Raw genomic sequence first — 17707 nt, 5'->3', positions numbered from 1 at the left:
TATTTTATTTTATTTTTACATTATAAATAAAGATTTTCTTGCCTTCTAAGTCAGCTATTTAAATTTAAAAATTCATCCACTGCTTAATTTAAATTCAGTACAGCTGTTCTGTTCATAAAATCCCTATAAACAACATTATAGTCTTTGGTAACAATGCAAGAAATGCTCAAACACTCCAGGATGTATGAATACCTTTGCAAGGCGCTGCTCGAAGTTGAAGGTTTCTAAAAGACCGTATGGTTAACACTTACATGGAGCTATTCAGCTCTGACTAAAACAACATGCAGTGCAACATTTCAAACAAGCAGCAACTAGAGACATCCCTTCAGAAGTTTAAACTAGAATTGCTCGAGGGACATATTTGTGTCATAATTGTTTGTACTGCTTTGAAACTTTACCGTACTGTGGAAGTGTTTCTGAGAACTAGCCAAACAATAAGCTTAACATCTGTTAGCCATGTGGTAATGTTACTGGGGATAGCTTTCAATGTTCTTTTTTTCTTTTTTTTTTTTTTACTTATTTTAGCACCAGGTGCTTACAAAGTCTTCAATGTAGTTCCCAGTTCTTCTTTTCCATGCATTAAAATCACACACTATTATCTAAATGGTCAACTTTTTTTTTCTTCTCTTCTTTACTGCAGTATGTAATTGTGACTTGGTGTATAGGCATTTTTTTTCTAAGTGTAGCATTACTGTACCATAAAAAGACAGAACGTGACCACAAAACAACTGTGCACTCTTCCCTGCCATGTGGCTCAAACTGAGAGCCATAACCCATTTAAATGAATCTCCCGATGTGCAGGAGAAGACATGTTTGAGTAAAATGGGAAACCATATTCCTGCATGATGCTCAGTAGGAATTTTTGAAATTTGCCCCATCATTCATCAAGTAAATTCAGCTACTAGAAATAAATTTACACGTTGCATAATGCAACAGCTAGACACAATTTTTTTTCCCTCAACACCTTTAAATGTTAAAAACAATTAACTTTCCATGAGTGCAATTACATATTTTAAGCCTTTATTATTGTGAGGCCTCTGTTATTTTAGCAAATTTTGTTTTTATCAACAAATCTGAGTTGGAAATTGGTAAAATGCCAGAATAAATTGGACTGGCTAGATTTCAGACAAATATCTAGCCAGATTTTCCATGCAAATTATTTATTTGCATAAATAATTGTAAATAAACCTCTTAGAGCAAATATGAGATATCTGTTGCTTAAAATGAATATTGTTGACAAGCGAAATTGGTGGCAAGGAATGACTTGGAAGCAGTAAAATGTTTCAAGTTATCTGTATTAACCAAAATATGCATCAAAAGGATACTTCTAAATACCTGAAGCCAGGTCTTTAAATAGAATGACAAATAATCATCAGTGGATGATGACATTATAAATCTTCATAAAATTACATTCACATGAACTTACTATGATGGTCTTGAGATTTTTAGTCATCTTTAGACCATAAAAGTCAGTCATTAGAGAGATTCTGAATTTGTACTAAATGAAGACCTTAAGACGATTATCTTCTACTGGTGAGATATTACCTGCTTAGTACCTTTTAATATAGCCTCACTTCAAAATATAAGTGAGGCTTATATATTACACGTTCTAATGCTAGAACGTGTAAGAGAACTTTGAAACTCTTAACTCCAAAACTTACTTGGTCCTGGCTTGATCTCAATCGCTGTGCGGCTCCAGATGTCCTTCTCCACCTGTGACATGCGCTCGCGTGTGGTCTGGTAAGAGTCGTCTGTGGCACAAACGGTGATCTTGTCTTGAATGCTCCCCTTACTCTCCAAGTGATCCCTGCCCTCCCTGTACATAGAAAAAAAACACCAAAAAAAAAAACAAGTTGAGTCCTGCAGCTTAGCCAACATTACATTTGTCTAAAGCAGCAAAAGGAATGATGTGCTCATATATTTGGTAGTATTTTAGTTTTACAATTAAATCCAGTGACAGAATTCTTGGACTGCTTGAGTGCACACTAACTTCTTGCCAAACACAACAAGTTCTATGAACCACATGAAGCAAATTGACCTCTTCTGACCTCTAAAGCAAGGGGTTCTAATTTTTAGAGGCTAAAGACTCTGGTGCTGATGTAATCTCTGAAGAAGTCCATTGACTCTGTGAAGCCAGAAATGCTGCTTCTCTGTTGTCAATGGTCACACCTTTGAGGTCCGATGTGGCTTGACAGCCCTCAGGTTATTATTAAAGCCGAATGTGCCCCCGGCAGGCGTTTTGTCCATTGTTGTGAGGTTGAAGAGAGAGGCCAGTGTTTGGTCAAGCCCCGCGGTTGCAGCCTGACACCACATTTACTTTAAATTCCATTTGTGGTCGACAGTGGAAAAAGTTCTGTGTGCTGCTCACCCTGAGATAAACTGGTGAATGCAGTCAAAGCTGGACTGAGGCTTGTCTTTGCTGTCACTGGAAAGGTAAAATGAGAAGACTCTGAATCCATCTGGAGATTCAGTGGTCGGTGCTGGGATCTTTATGTACTGCCAAAGATAAAAACAGAAGAAATATGAGTGTGAAACTGTTAGGAACATTTTTAAAAGCTAGAATATCTTTGCAGTCCCCTCCAAAACTATTGAGTTTCCACAAACTTTGTAACGCTTCATTGCAAATGACGGCGTGATTTATGTTTTTTATTGTTTTATTTTTGTGTGTGATATTATGTGACAGATGTACACAAAGCAACGTTTTATTGAGGAGTCAAAGGAAAACAAAATATAGCTTTAACATTTCTGTTTTGACCATCCTTTTATCTAATATAGCTTAAGTTTAGCATGGAAGAAGAGTTCATGTTTGAATAGAAATATTCAACATCTGGACTTTGACTAGGTCATTCGAATACATCTACAGTATGTGCTTTAATTTAAACCATTCCACTTTTATCTGGATTAGTTTTCCATCCATTTGTAAAATCATTTAAAAAGCATTTATTATTTTCCTTTAACTTTATACATTTTCATTTTAGTAGTCTACCACATAAAATGCAGATATTGTTCATAAACTTTTGTGTCGGAAATCTGACTCAGCGTAATGGTATATGCATATTTTTTCAATGTACTGCATATTAGACGAAAGACTAATCATTACACTAGCTGTGCAAACCGTAACACTGAGGTAATATTTAACCTTTAGCAGTTTTCTGTGTTTGCTGACAGGATTGCATTTATCTGCTGTCATTGCTATTTTGAGCAGCGTGTTATGTAATAGGATTATTTTACTTCTCCTAGATACAGCCTGAACAAATTCAGTGTAATTTCAGAAATGCTGTAAAGACCAAAACAACAAAAAATCTTCTTTTTTTCTTTTTTTTTTAACTACTCACGACAGTCCCTGGTTTGTTATGTCGCTCCATCCAATAAATGTGACCTAAATAATCTGCCAGGCTGGCCAGTCATTAGGGCTGTAAGGCGCCTCCCAGGTCAAAAAAGATGACCTGCAGCCAGTCATAAGGAGATCCAGTATGATAGCAACAACATAACATAGAACAAAAGTGACAACTCTTTTACTCAGGTTCTAGCTTTTCGTGTAAGAATCTGTCCACTGCTTCTTCTCAGCAAACAAGCCAATGGCGTAAAATCTACCTCCGTTAGAAACCTGTTACATAAAATGACCCAAAAACCCATTTCTACTAAAAGGATAGTTCAACATAGAAAGTCATTAACCTACAGGTAACGTCCTTTAAAACCTTGTCGGGTAGTTACTTCCCTCTGCATTTCCCTGAAGCCGTATCTCAGTTTGTCAGTTTGAAAATGGGCAGTTTACAACTTCTGTCAATAAAATGTCCTAGATTGAGTTATGGCTTTTTTTTTTTTAATCTTCCATTTATTTATGGAAAAACTTCAACCAAAGCCTGAATTTGTTTCATTGAAACTGCTTCTTTAGCCACACCCCATAAGTGATTGATTACCAGTCTTGTGGCTGACAGCACACTGCTCCCAGCAGATGTGACAGGCAGGACTTTAGCTGTCACAAATGCCCAGTCATGCAGCAAAGCCATAAGCATTTTTTTTTCTTTGCAACATGAAGCCAATGAACAGCATGTCTCCTCGACACCCCTCCTCCTTCTCTTCTAAAACCCAACGCATGCCATTCACCCTACCCCCATCCGCCTCTAGCTTCCCCTCATGCGCGCAAGTCCACCCAAGTCAATGCAGCACGCAAAGCGCCCCGCCAGGCCGAGGACACTTGAGACACAGTTGACCATTAATTTTGACCCATTTATGTCTGGCTGTTAACAGGATGCGGTTAAACACAATGCACTAACTAGGAACGATCAGCCAAAACAAGCAAAAAATATGAGCAGGGAGTCAAGCCTTCCTGGATCTTTCACGTAAAGAGCCACAAATAAAGAGTTTCCTAATAACAGGTTCAACAGTGCATCTCTTCTTTCTTTTTTTATTTGATAAATGCAAGATTTAATCTGAACAAAAGGTCTCTGATAAGATGAAATGTTTAGCATCGTAATAATGCCACCACGTCCCCTCTTTCAGTTGATGGCAGCAGTACGAGTTCCCCTGCAGCCATGCATTAGATCTGCCTGTCATCCTGATCCATGCCACCGTACACACTTCACATTCTAATTCTAATCAATGTCACTCGGGTCAGACTGTTCAGAGGTCACCCCCACTTTATTCACAGCTTCCTTCCCAAGCTTCATAACCATATGTCATTTAACCCATTAGTTCCCAGCAGTCCCCGACGCCCACAAGTAGAGCCATTCCGGCTAATCACGGGATCACAAGCGCATCCCGAAAGTGCTATGAATCCACAGTGAGGCCAGTCAGAGAAGCCTCTGTTCCTATGAACCATAAGCCATGGAGTAATTGCTTGAGCTGTTGGATTGTAGCCAGATAGCTTAGTACAATGTCTTTAAATAAAAAAAAAATTACAAAAAAAAAACTTGGCCATGTTTGGAACAAACATAGAAAAGTATATTTCTACTGCCTTGTACGCTGCTACAGTTCTATCTCTTTTGAATTGAATTGTTAAGAGTTGTTTTAAGACACCAAAGATTCCTAATGAAACTTAGTTCAAGTTTCCCTTGACGACTTCTATCCTAGTCAACAAACTGAAGTCATCTGTCTACTGCAAGTAAGGGACTGATTGCTGATGGCACCACAGAATACCACGTCTAAAAGAAAATCTAAACAGTTTGTTCAACTCCTGTCATTTCTTTTGTTCAATCAAAACCTAAAGATATCCAAATACTTACTGATTAAATAAAATGTTTGGTTGCCATCAGTTATCACTATTCAAAATCAAGATCAGGCCTCCTGATTTAATTTGCAATGAGCAATATAGTTTCACTAATAATTGATGGTGTTGAGATAAGTTCAGTTTTGTGGTATTGGCTTTTTATCTGCATTTTATTTTAGTTAAAGTCCCTTCACACATTCACAAATGTGATGTACTGTGTTCTCTCTTGTCTCTGTTTATATTACAATAAAAATAACAATAAATCTAACAGATAATACATAATTATCAATGTTTCATTACTTCAGCAACAAGGAATAACTACTGCTTTCTTTTTCAAATAAAAGGGATAATATCCAATTCATTTTTTGCTATTTTTATGTTTTTATACCACTGAACAGCAAAACCTTATTTCTACTCAAAGTTCATATAGTCATCATATGGCATTAGTCTATAATTTTAAGAATCCTATATTGACCCATGCCTAATCTTTGTTATACAAAATATGTGTTTCTTCAAAGAAAGAGAGCAGTAAAAAGAAGTCTCACTACTCAAAGTAAGTTCTTTGACTGTCATTAGATAACATATCTATGATTATAATGCTCTGCAATACAGTATACTTTTAACAAGTAAAGTGAACTCTGCAAAAAAAAAAAAAATGCTGTGGCATCACCAGCTTCAAAAAATTACAACGATGATCTCAGTGGAATATACTCATCATCAAAGCCAAGGTATCTCCCCACCCAGCCATTAACGCTGACTATTAGTCACCTTTGATGAAAACGTACTTGTTTGCCTGTGAGTCAAGTAGAAGGTGAAGATTTGCATAAAGACACAGTTATGGGCATTTCCATGTGGAACTTTGGCTAGATTCCCCCAAGGCTGTCAGTGTATTTGTGTGTTGCGTTTTTGTTTTTCAGCAGGGCAAGCCTCATAGTGTCACAGGTCATATGCAGGGGTCAGGTCAAACATCTAGCTTATGGCTGAGGCTAAATGTTAACACAGAGGCCGGTAATAGTCAGACTCTGTGGAAAAGCCACATCCAGTCATCAATAAGTAAACACATAAAAAAAACTAGTCAAGAACAAAGCTCACACAACATTTTTATCAAGTTAACAAAGCTTCACATGCAGCTAATAAGTTGCTGCTAAAAGCTGAAAGAGAAATGGAACTCTAACACTCCCAGGTCAAGAACTGGGGAAACGTGTGCTTACATGCCATGGAAAGGAGGTCTGGTTACACAGTTCTACATAACTGCATGCGATTCTTTTAGTGCATTGTCAACACATTGGGTTTTATTCAACCTGTTGGGTGCCGTACTGCATTCACGTTAAAAACAAGACAATCTGGTACCCTAAAACTGCAATGATTTAGGTGTAACAATGTTTGTAAAAGTTCTGATTTTAAAACCCTTCGGTTTTTTTCTCTGCTCTTTTAAAAATAAGTTTTTTGAAAGTGTCACTATACTTGCAGTGACGTTCCAGCCCGTGTCTGTTTACAACATTTCTCACCCAGAGGAAGTCTCTCAGTCTTTTCCATTTGCTGTCAACATGACTGGGTGACACAATAAGAAAATATTTCACATTTATTTTGGCCCTCAGTCAGAACACTGAAGTGGACATATGATTTGCTGCTTCATTTTCTTATCTTTGGGGCAGCTGTGGGTAAGTGGTAGTCATCTTACAATCCAAACCTTTGGTTCGATTCCAGTTTGCTCTTGCCAAACATTGACGTGCTCCTGGGCAAGACGCATGACTCCAAGTTGCCCACCAATCTGCGCATTGGTGTATGAATTCACATGTGTTTGTAAATGTGATTGGATGAATGTGGCTTTAGAATAAAATGCCTTGAGTCATCTGTACTTCTAGACAAGTGCCACATAAATTCAGTCCAATGACCATCACTTGAAAAATCTAAATATTTAGACTGGTGAAACTTGGACTGGATCCTTTTACACTGACAAAATAGTCTTTTAAACATAGTTTGTGATCTGTGAAACCTCTACTCCATTTGTAGCGAAACAAAATGTTATTTCAAGCCTGCTTGTTTTGTGTTAGGGCTACATTACATGGAGTTTTACTGAAAACCTGCAGTCTTTGGAGAACTAAAACTTTAATTACAGATTTCTTTTTTTTTAAACAGTTTGCAGCTTTGTTCAGCTATTTTCCATTTCCATTACTTTCCTTGTTTTTTTTTTTAGAAAATACTTTTAATCTCCTGTCCAATAAAGCAAATGTTGTGTATCATACATATTACATCCCTAACTACCTTAGAAAGAAAGCAAATTAATTATTTTACCTATGCATTACAAGTTTCCAATTATGATCCTTGAGACATTAAGTCTGGTAATCATGACTCTGAAGGAAGCTTAAGTCCATTTTATTCTAATCAGAGAATTCTGCTAACTTGTGTCGGTTCAATAAAATTCATCAGGTCATTATTAGTCACAGTGAGACTCATGCACAGTAAATCCCCTCATTATAAGGGGAAGAATATAGGGTAGCTGTTGGACAGTTACAGTTAGAGCTACCAGATGACGAACAGTTTTCAGCCCCCCCACACTTCTCCCAAACAGAGCACAGCCTAATACAATAACTGCCTCTGTGGCTCCAGTCCAACCACATCTGCTAATCCAGGCCCTGTGTGTTTAGAGATGTCAAATACTTTCAAGCTGTTATAAGGTGTGAACTGGACTGGAACAGAAAACCGGCAGGGGGGCTCAGCAGTTGAACAAGGACAGGGGCCAGTATTTTTGTTGTTCTTGTTAAAGTTCTGTGACTTTAGGAGCAGGTCAGACTGTTTGTCTTGAGGAAAATATAACATACGTAACAATAAGACTTGGCCTGCCCTTTGCTTTGTTAAAACAAAGCCAAGTATATGCAGGGAAAGGTCAAAAAAGAGAGTCTATCACTGCCTCTCTTTGCTTTGCAGATGAAGGCAAGAATGAAAGTTCTGGTATTTGGCATGGCATAGCTGAGATGAGATGCGAACTGCCGCCTCGATATGTGATTTTCTCTAAAGTCTTTTCCTCCTGCCCCTGCCTGTACTGACACTAGTTACTATTGTCTTTTCATCTGAGCCTACTCAGCCAAAGCTGCTCTGTGAGCTGTCAGTCTTTTGTTCTTGCTCCCCCCCACAAAGCTGAGTGCAATGGCCTGTCGGGCAGCCTGGATTATTCATGAACGGCAGGGACGTGTGGCTGTGTCTTGCTTGGTGGTAAAAGGAGGGATTGGGGTGGATTGGGGGTTTGAGCATGTGCATGGAAAAGATGGGGGGGTGGTCTCAGTGACTAAGTGGAGCCAATGCATGAGGGATGGTTCTAAATAGTTCCTCCTCTAGGAATGTGCGGCTCAGTGCAGAGAGGAGTGACTTGATTTTGGCATTACTATTATTACTAAAATGATGGATGCTACCATCCATCATTCAATGGGCAAGTTTGTGTTTTACCACCAGAGGAAAACATTTCGCTACCTTTAGTGACACTTTCAGTAACGGTAGGGTGGAAATATTGGTAAAAATAAATTAGTAACACGTTTTAAGGTCTAAACCTTGCCAGCAACACACATTTCAAGCCACTTGCAGCCTGTTTTTAGTGAGCATCGTATGATGCTGTAGTGATGTTTGAGGGTCTCCTCACTGAGGGGGGTTGGTAGATACAGGAAAAAGAGGCAGAGGGGGGTGGCTGGGTCTGACGCGAATTAGTGCAGCGATATGGGGATGGGCAACTGTCGAGCAACCCCCAAGGTACTGCATGTTATGCCAAGCAGAATCAGTCTTTTTCCAAAAAGCTGGGCCTAATCTGTCAACCTCAACAAATGCTTGCAGTCTCTCTGCACTTGACACTGCCATCTCTCCTCAAAGGTCCCTTCCACATCATGATGGAGTGTGACTGCACTGAAGTGTCAGCAGTTTTATCAGAAATAAGTGTTTTTTTATTGATATAATTATTAATATTTTTTTTAGTTATTAGTTAATAGTTTCTTAAAATTATCCTTGAATGATTAACACTGACCACCAAAGGTGGTGTAAAAGATTTGGGTTAGTGTAAAAACTACACAAATCCTATTGGATTTAAATGAGATTATGTGACTCTAATCAATACCTACTAGCTCATAGCTATTTTAGTTTAATTAGAGGTAAGTTTGTTTTTGTTTTTTTTTTTAGATTCAACTATTCTAAACATAAAACCAAAATTAGTCTTCAGTTGAATAAATTGCAATTAAATTGTGAGATCCAAGTATTTTTGAAATATGTATTTTTACAATCTGAGTTATTTAGTGTAAATTTATTAATTGATTCAGAACTTAATTTGATCTCATTTCACAGAGGTCGGTTTCCCTTGCTGTTAGAGTGCTCCCACCTGTTCCACTGTTTAACCCACTTTTCCTTTCCATGTGTCTTTTCTGATGAGTTAGTTATCAGTTTGACCACAATATCCACCAAGTGATAAAGTTGAGTCCAAAAATGACTATTGTTTTTAAACAATTGCCACTCTTCCAAAGAAACAAAGGAGCCGAGTTTACGATGAGTTCAGATCCTTCATGACAGGCCAGCTACAGAGACTTAAAACCATGAGGTGTCAGCAAAAGGTAACAAGTAGCATTTTCTCCAAACAAACCACAAAAGCTTTGGAGACGTGAATGAAATAAAGGTGCTTAAGATGCTGAACTGCATACACAACCCTACGCTCGGCTGAACTAAACGCAGCATATCAACACACAAGGACATTTTGCTAAATGTCAAGTGCGGACGTGGAGTGTTGACGATTTAGGCCTTGTTCTGGTGCCACAGGACCTTGACTTTAAATGTGGGGCCATCTGTCAGACAGTTGAAGCTGGACAGAAATTGGCCTGAAGAACAACAGAAATCGTACAACAGTGTGTGTGTGTGTGTGTGGGGTGGGGTGTGTGTGTGCGCGTGTGTGTGTGTGTGTGTGTGTGGGGTGGGGGGGCTTAACGTGTAGCAATTGCTGAGTCCACTGTATAGTATTTAAAAGTGGTAAAAATGGCTTTGTTACTGATAAAGTCACAAAGCATAAAATTAGATATATTAAGTTGTTCAGTTAACTGGTGAATAAAAGATGTAGCATCATTGTCAAACTGTCCCTGCACTGTGGCTAAGTTAAAAAAAAAAGTTATGACAAGTTGTCCTGTGTGATATACTGCAATACATCCATTGCATTTATCTAGTTTTAAGATCTTCTTAAAAATATATATTTTAAGAAAACAATAGCACTACCCCCATTCTCTCAAAGTTCTCTTTCGCAGCAGGACTCCCATAAGACTTGATCCTAAAATATACTGTGTGATAAAAAAAAAAAAGAAAAGAAAAACTCCAGAGAGCCTTAGGCAAAGAGAGAATGCAGACAATTTGCCTTGCTTAACACATCTGGCTCAATAGAAAGGCGTGTGCCCTTTCAGAAACACGTGGGACGGCTCTCCCTCTCACTGCTGTGCTACTGGGAGAGAACGACCATCAAACTGCATTCCAGTTATTGTTATTCTAATTAGTGTCCAGAAAAAGAAAAAGAAAAAAGTGATGTGTGCATGCACACGTACACACTCATACAGAGCAAAGGCTTATTTTCGGTCGAGCACGAGGCGAAGTGGGGGTAGAGAGTCAGAGCAGCCAAGTGTGAGATGGAAGCCCTGATGTCTCCCAAGGATTCAGCCAAGACACGGGGTGAAACGGCACAATAATCAACAGGACCTGCGGAAAGGAGCCCAGGGGAAGGCTCTGCCTTCACACACAGTCGTCATGTGAATATCTTTTAAGAGGACCTCCACATTCCCCTCATCCTCACACAGGCTGCCTTTATGTGACAGCTGTGCACATAAAAAGAGACAGGGCTATAAACCAAAACAACTACCCTGGCTACTGTAGTTCAGCATTTATCAGGCGAGAGTGGAATTAAACTGTCGTAACACTTGACAGAGCAAAACATACATATCCCTACTTTAATGTCCATGTTTACTAGCAACAAAATAAACAGTTTTCTTGATGCTACAGTATAAAATCTCAAATTGCTGTCTAGTGCACAGTGTTAACCAAGTTAAACAGAACAGAATGAGTCAATCAAAAAAATAAAATAAAAGAAGACTGGACTGATTGAAAATAATGTTCACTTGTATGACAAAGTATTTGGCTCCTTAAATATATATATATATATATTATTGCTTTTGCTTGTTTGCCAGATTTACAAGGTTTAGATAATCAAACTGACCGGCGAAGATGACCTAAGTAAATACAAATCACAACTGTATAGTGATGATTTGACTTATTAAGAGGGGGGGGAAGAAAAAAAACAAAAAAAAAATGCTATCCCAACCAAACTTAATTCATCGAGCATAAACAGTGTGATTAAGATGCTGTCATGGGCCTCGTCGTATTTAAGTCTGGACTTTGCCTCAGCCAATCCAAAACATGAATGTTTTTCTTTTGAGCCAGTTTGTACTTTAATTTATTGTCCTGGATGTTAGCTGAGGGCCAGATGTTTTCCATCAAGATTTTATAAAGAGCAGAATTTGTGGTTTCATTAATTAAACATTTTTCAAGTCCTGACACAGCAAAGCAACCCAAGACCATTACATCACTATTCTATGCTTGACCTTTTTCAAGAGTTGGCTTTCATTGGGTGTTGCTTGTGAAACTGGATTAAGGTTTATAAAACATGTGTTTAATCACAGTTAATTCAGGACTTTACATGGGGAAAGTTTTTTTTTTTAACTTAGGGTTTTGTTTGTGTAATTTTATGAATAAAATAAGTATTTGAAAACTGATCTAACTATATTTGTATAATATTAAAATATGCTCAATTTAAAACATTTATGCAAAAAATAAATACTTTTCCATTAACAGGGATTTATCTGTATTGTTTTATATCTTTTCTATCTTTTTGCAACAAAATGAAAATCTATAACCACAGAGGTAGTTCTCCCAAAGCCCTGAAAGAAAAATAAGCACAAAGATGTGAAATTCCAGGCCATGAGAACTCAAACCAGTTCTCAATGCATTTCATAATCCCTCTGTGAATTCAAAGCAGATTTTGCTGTGCATCTTTGTCCCCTATGCCGTTTATTAATCAGCATATGGGCTCACAGTTTGCATCATTTTTGAAGTCATGTCATTTTCCTTCTATGATGTATGTGTCAATATAAAAAGTGGTATTCTATCATTTCAAAGTTGCATATTCAGCTTGAATGTCAAAGTCAACGGTCTCATACACTATGCCTCGCGTTGCATGATTACAAGCCTGGCAGGACTATTTCCAGTAGTAGGGCTAAATGCCGCAGAGACAGAGAGAAGCTGCCGAAAACCTCAGCTTGCTATTTCTTGATAGGCGCCCTGGCCCCCGGCACCGCTAAACCCTGGAGTGACGCCAGGACTGTGATTTGAGGAATTCTTATGGTTTCTGTGGCCACACAAGTGCCCCCTTTACAGGAAATTTGACATAAGCCAGTGAGGGCAAGGATCAAAAAGTAGCAATTGTGGTTTTTACGATAAAGCTCAACAGTTGGCGGTTGTCAGTGGACAAATGACCTATTGAACCTTATGCGAGTTCTGGGGGAAGGGGCGAGCTGTTGTAAAAGAGTCAGCCAACAAACACACACCACAGGAAGTATTACATCTTTAATCCTGTAACCTTCCGATATAGACAGACATACTGGATATCATCTTGGTGTGTGTCGTGCCAGACTGCCAAATTCACAAGCGTCCTCCCCCCAGTAACAGCTTAATCTGGGCTCCCCCCCCCACGTGAGCAATGGCTGCATCTCATTCATTAGTGGCCAATCGTCCGACCCTGGGAATATTGTCGGAGGGGGAGGGAGCCCATGCTTGAATTCTGCAAAGCAATTTGAATATGTAATGTGCCAGCCAAGATATAATCACCAATTCTTTTTCAGTGATTAAAGGGAACTTCAGTTGCAGTCACTTGACACTGCTTCACACTCTCACAAGCAGGTTAATCAGCAGGTGTTTTCACAGATATCTCACAGCACTTCAACATGCATGGTGTTTTTTTTTGTTTTTTTTTTTATTAGAAAAAAAAGCCCACTGCTTGCGTGCCAGTAGAGTTGTTCAGGTCTTTCATGTCTTCATGCCAACAACAAGCATGGAGACTTGGGGACTCCCTAAGGTTTGCCAAATCCCCTAACCCCATGCCCCTGCCCAGAACAAAGCCTCCCCAGTTGCGCGCCTGACCCAGTAACCTGGCAGGCAGGGGGTGATAGCACACCCTGTCTTTGGACTTTTAGGGCCCCGTGTGAGAGCACAGGGCCAGTATTTGTGTACAGAGCAAAGTCACTTTCGTCAGTGGAATCAGCTCTTGTAGTGATTAGAAAGGCCCCTGACAGACAGAGCCGATTGTGCTGTTAAAATGTACTTGCCTAACGAGCAGAGGTGAGGAGAGTCTAGTACTGACCCCGCTAATCTGGCTGGACGTAGGCAACTTTCTTTTCAGGCTCTTCAAAGAAAGGCCCTCCTGCTTTCTGTACCAAAGGATTTTTTTCTCTCTCTCTCAAAGACTATCCACCAGGTGTCTGTTTAGACATGTCTAATGAAGGATTCTTGACACAACAAAGTATTATTGTGGAAGTGAATCACACCTTCACCCTAGGCTGTGAGGTGAACTGGATTAACAGTGACCACAATATCATTCTGGCACAACAATAATGGCACCCCCATCATTCACCAACTTTTGGGGAAAAAACAGACATGCACCTATGGTAAGTGATAATTCAATATGAAATAATGTAACAAGATGGCAAAGAGAAACCTTCAGGAATGTGCTCAACAGAAAAAAAAAATATTCTCTGAAACATTACAGAAAATATGGAAAACATCTTACCCCCTGGCTTCCCTTGAAGCAAATTACTGGCTGGTTTGATAGTGAAGCCTGTGAAGAAGGGAAGAAAACGTCCTATTTAAATTGCAAATCATGTTCATCTCAAATCTACAAAGCAGTTCAAATATTATAGGTAAAAATATGTAGCCATTCTGCATGCCTCGGTGTTTGTTGCTATAATCACCGTTCCACAGTAAGTATAAAGGTTAAGAGTTTCTGGCTCTAATCTGAAGAGAAGTGGGAGTAATTAATTATTCTACTGCCGCCAGAAGATTTTCTTCATGTCACATTTGTGATTTCTGTGAATATTTTTTTTCTTTTTTTTTCTTTTAAACACGCAATTCCAGTGGTAATTAGGTGTAAAATAAAAATGTGGTTAAATATACTTTTAAAACCAAAGGACAAAGCACGAACCCTAGATAAATATAACAACTCGTGTGATCTGTTCTGACAAATTTCCACTCAGACTTGTCTGGGCCACACCATCTCCTCTTTTATTTGATGGTTTTAATAAGATTATAGTTGAGAACGGTGAAATGAATGCACTTTTGTACCCTTGAAAACTGAATCTGAACTAGAGATGGACAGCGATCATATTTATTTGTTGTAACAGTGTCTGCAAACCACTAAAATTGACAATATGGATCAGATAAATATGCTCACTGTTTGAACAATTTTTTTTTTTTTTTGCTTTTCTTTGTATTTTTTATTTTATTCTGTTCTTATTTGAGTCCTGCTTTTAACAATGAAAGTCATTTTTTTAATCCTGTTTCCAGTAGATTTTTTTGTCCATGCTGCCCATCCCTAATCTGAACAAAAAAAATCTTCAGAGTGAAGATTACATTATGTTAATCAAACCTTTTAGAGCACCATAATATTTGATACTGACTTGATTCCACAGGCATTTCTATATTTATCACAGTGCATCGTATTGGATGTATAGTAGCTATCAACCAGTAACAACATTATTAAAGTATCAACACCACAGCTCCATTATTCTTATATGCGATTGATATGTGTTAGGTCTTGTTTGTCAAACTTTGCAAAAACTTGTGAAGTTTGTTGTAGTCTTACTTCAACAGACATTCAGCTTCTATTTACTTTACAAAACAGGCCTCGTTGGCAGCAAACTGCTGTAATGTAAATTAAAAAATCATTTGCAAACAAAAACAAAAAACTAATGTGAAACAATTTTATGTGACTAAATATATCAGCAAATATGCAAGTTCAGTCTCAATAAAATTATTTTTTTTAAAAACCCCAAAAAACAAGTGGTTTCATTAGTATAAAAATATATGAAGATGGCAGCCTTGGCTTTGAAAGGGTGCTGGTCGTTTCACCTCTTTATGGTTTTCTTCCTGTGGCTATTCTCAACTTGGGTAACAGAAGAGACTCATCCTTCACAGGACTGATTATACTGACCCTGTGCCAAATTGAACTCGCCAGGGAGAGTGTACAGCAGCTTAGATAAATGAGGATTTAAAGTCATTTTTAAGCAATCTATCGATAATATTCTTTTAATATTATCTGGAGTCACTGTTACGGGTACAAATGTCAAGATTCAAAGCGGCCCAAACCCACTTTAGGATTAATAAAATTATCTTCTTATGGCCTAATAGATTGATCAACATTCGAATCAACTATACTATACTTATAAATAGCACTGATTTTATTTTTTCATTGCAATGCCTTTTTGTTTTTCTTATAGGCTATCTCCATTTTAACTTTGTGACTGTCAAATGCTGCATTTTAGTGTTTTATTTACATTTTTTTTAATAGACCTGTTTTCAGTAATAGTGACTTTCCATGCGGGGGGGAAAAAACAAAGCATTTCTTTGAGGTCTCATTCCCCAGTTTCTTTTCACCCTTGATTGTAAGCAAGTAGCAGCAGCTGTCAGGTTCGGGTTTCTGCAGGACATAAACCTTCCACCCTCACAGGGGGTGTCCTCAACCGGTCTTTTCTGGGGTGGTCTACGGCTTGGAAAACTTGCTGTCCCCTCCCCTCTCTGTTTGCCTGCTGTGGCCTGGAGGAAGCTGTCAGGCTGTGGGAGAGCTCCGGAGTTTCCTCCGCTTCACGGACCAATGAGCTCCGGGGATGGGCGGGCATCAACAATACACAACAACTTTCAGAGCCAGTGCCACCGAACCCAGCTGTTTACTATCCAGCTCAACCACCAAGGTCGGGGTCCAGGTTTAGAAGCTGTATGCGACTCGGGAATGTGGCTAACACAAAAACAGACTCATTTGTTTTGACAGCGGAAAAAAAAAATCCCTCAACTAAACGAGCCTCCTCCTGCAGTCACAACTGCAGGAGGATCAAACACTGTCTTATCAAACACTGCTGCGGAGAGAGAGCATTTTGGATAGACTAAATGATCTCTGACTAATCTAATGGGCCATAAAGGCAATAAAACAGCGTTCCGAATCTGAAAAGGCAAGTCATTTTCTCGATCGAATATTCAATTTATTGCAATGAGCGAAGCCAAGCAGTTTGCCTTAAAAATAAACAAATGAAAACATATCCTTCTACCAAAATACATTTTAAGATTGTGTAAAATTAATAAATTCTTTGTCAAGTGTTTTAAGTGGTCGTCATCGATTTTCCAATTTGCTACAACATTGGGTTAATATTCCTAGGAAATGGAAGACAACTTTTCCACATTAAAACAGTAAGTATGTGCTTTTCTTCTACACTTTGTTACACCATTGGATTAATTTCCCTAGGAAATGGAAGACAACTGTTCCACATGAAAACCTTGCATTCCAAATAAATTGCTGCCATATTAGCATTTCAACCGACCTAATATTTTCACCTATTGCGAATGTCCTCTGAAAGTTGTCAGCGAACTTCCGGCGGAGATTCAGCTGAAAGTTTAATGGTTTAATGGTGTTTCATTTTGACGTCCGGTCTTGTGAACGTCGGCGGCGCTCAGCGAACGTTCAAGACAACGTTCAGCGGACGTCGTCTGAACATTCAACACTAGGTGGGATGTAGCCTACATAAACCGAGAGAAAATATCTGCTTGTAATAGTCAGATGAAAAAAGAAAAGTTTGTTTTTAGGGAGAATCGGTTAAAAAATTTAAAAAAAGAGAGAAAAGAACACCGCATAGAAATCTAGCCCAATTTATATTATGTTTGCTTAAGTCAGTTCGAATTATGGAATATGGGGGAGTAAATTAAAAATATTAAGAATTGCATGTTTAGATCCTAATAAATTCAGCTCTGCCTTTTCTCTGAGTGGGCGAGAATACGTTTAAATCAGCCTGCTTTTATCAGCCACCAGCGCCTTTTGGTCTGAAATTTAGACAGTCCATACTCAAAACAAAGAGCTATTTGAACTTTTGTGGGTTTTCAAAAAATATATTATTTGTGCTCCGTGCGAAACATAAACCAAGCGATGTTTTCCAAGGCAATTCCCGGAGTTGGGAGAGAGACGATAAAGAAAACAGAAAATGTTCCTACAGGAATAATAAAAGCCACAGCGGATTTAAAGTTAAAGCGGGTGATGTTGCTTACCTTCAGGTTCTGGAAGGCTTCCAGGGTCCGGATGGCCGTGTCAGTGAGTTTGACGTGGTAAAGACTTTGACTCGGGTTGTTTTTGTTAATTTTTCCACAGGAGAGCCCATACCGATGCTCCTGTCTCAGCGCTGCCAT

The 17707-nt window shown here is 38.6% G+C and overlaps 2 protein-coding genes across 2 annotated transcripts in view; one reads left to right on the top strand and one right to left on the bottom strand.

Moving 5' to 3' along the window:
• Positions 1 to 17707, top strand: part of fkbp16 (FKBP prolyl isomerase 16) — a 56806-nt gene that overhangs the window by 6858 nt on the left and 32241 nt on the right. The gene's annotated exons all lie outside the window — the stretch shown is intronic.
• The window catches only part of LOC106921442 (RNA polymerase II elongation factor ELL2), a 27609-nt gene extending 9902 nt beyond the window's left edge, over positions 1 to 17707 (bottom strand). Inside the window, exons 1-4 of the mRNA XM_014993152.2 lie at positions 17570 to 17707; positions 14055 to 14102; positions 2369 to 2496; positions 1662 to 1816 (exon numbers count right to left, since the gene is read on the bottom strand). Of these exons, the coding sequence (XP_014848638.1) occupies positions 1662 to 1816; positions 2369 to 2496; positions 14055 to 14102; positions 17570 to 17707 (469 nt within the window). The remainder of the gene's footprint in view (positions 1 to 1661; positions 1817 to 2368; positions 2497 to 14054; positions 14103 to 17569) is intronic.

This window comes from Poecilia mexicana, unplaced genomic scaffold (assembly GCF_051168715.1).
Source record: "Poecilia mexicana isolate PSO_F unplaced genomic scaffold, ASM5116871v1 scaffold_6, whole genome shotgun sequence".
Lineage (NCBI taxonomy): Eukaryota > Metazoa > Chordata > Actinopteri > Cyprinodontiformes > Poeciliidae > Poecilia > Poecilia mexicana.
This window is presented reverse-complemented; position numbering and strand designations above follow the sequence as displayed.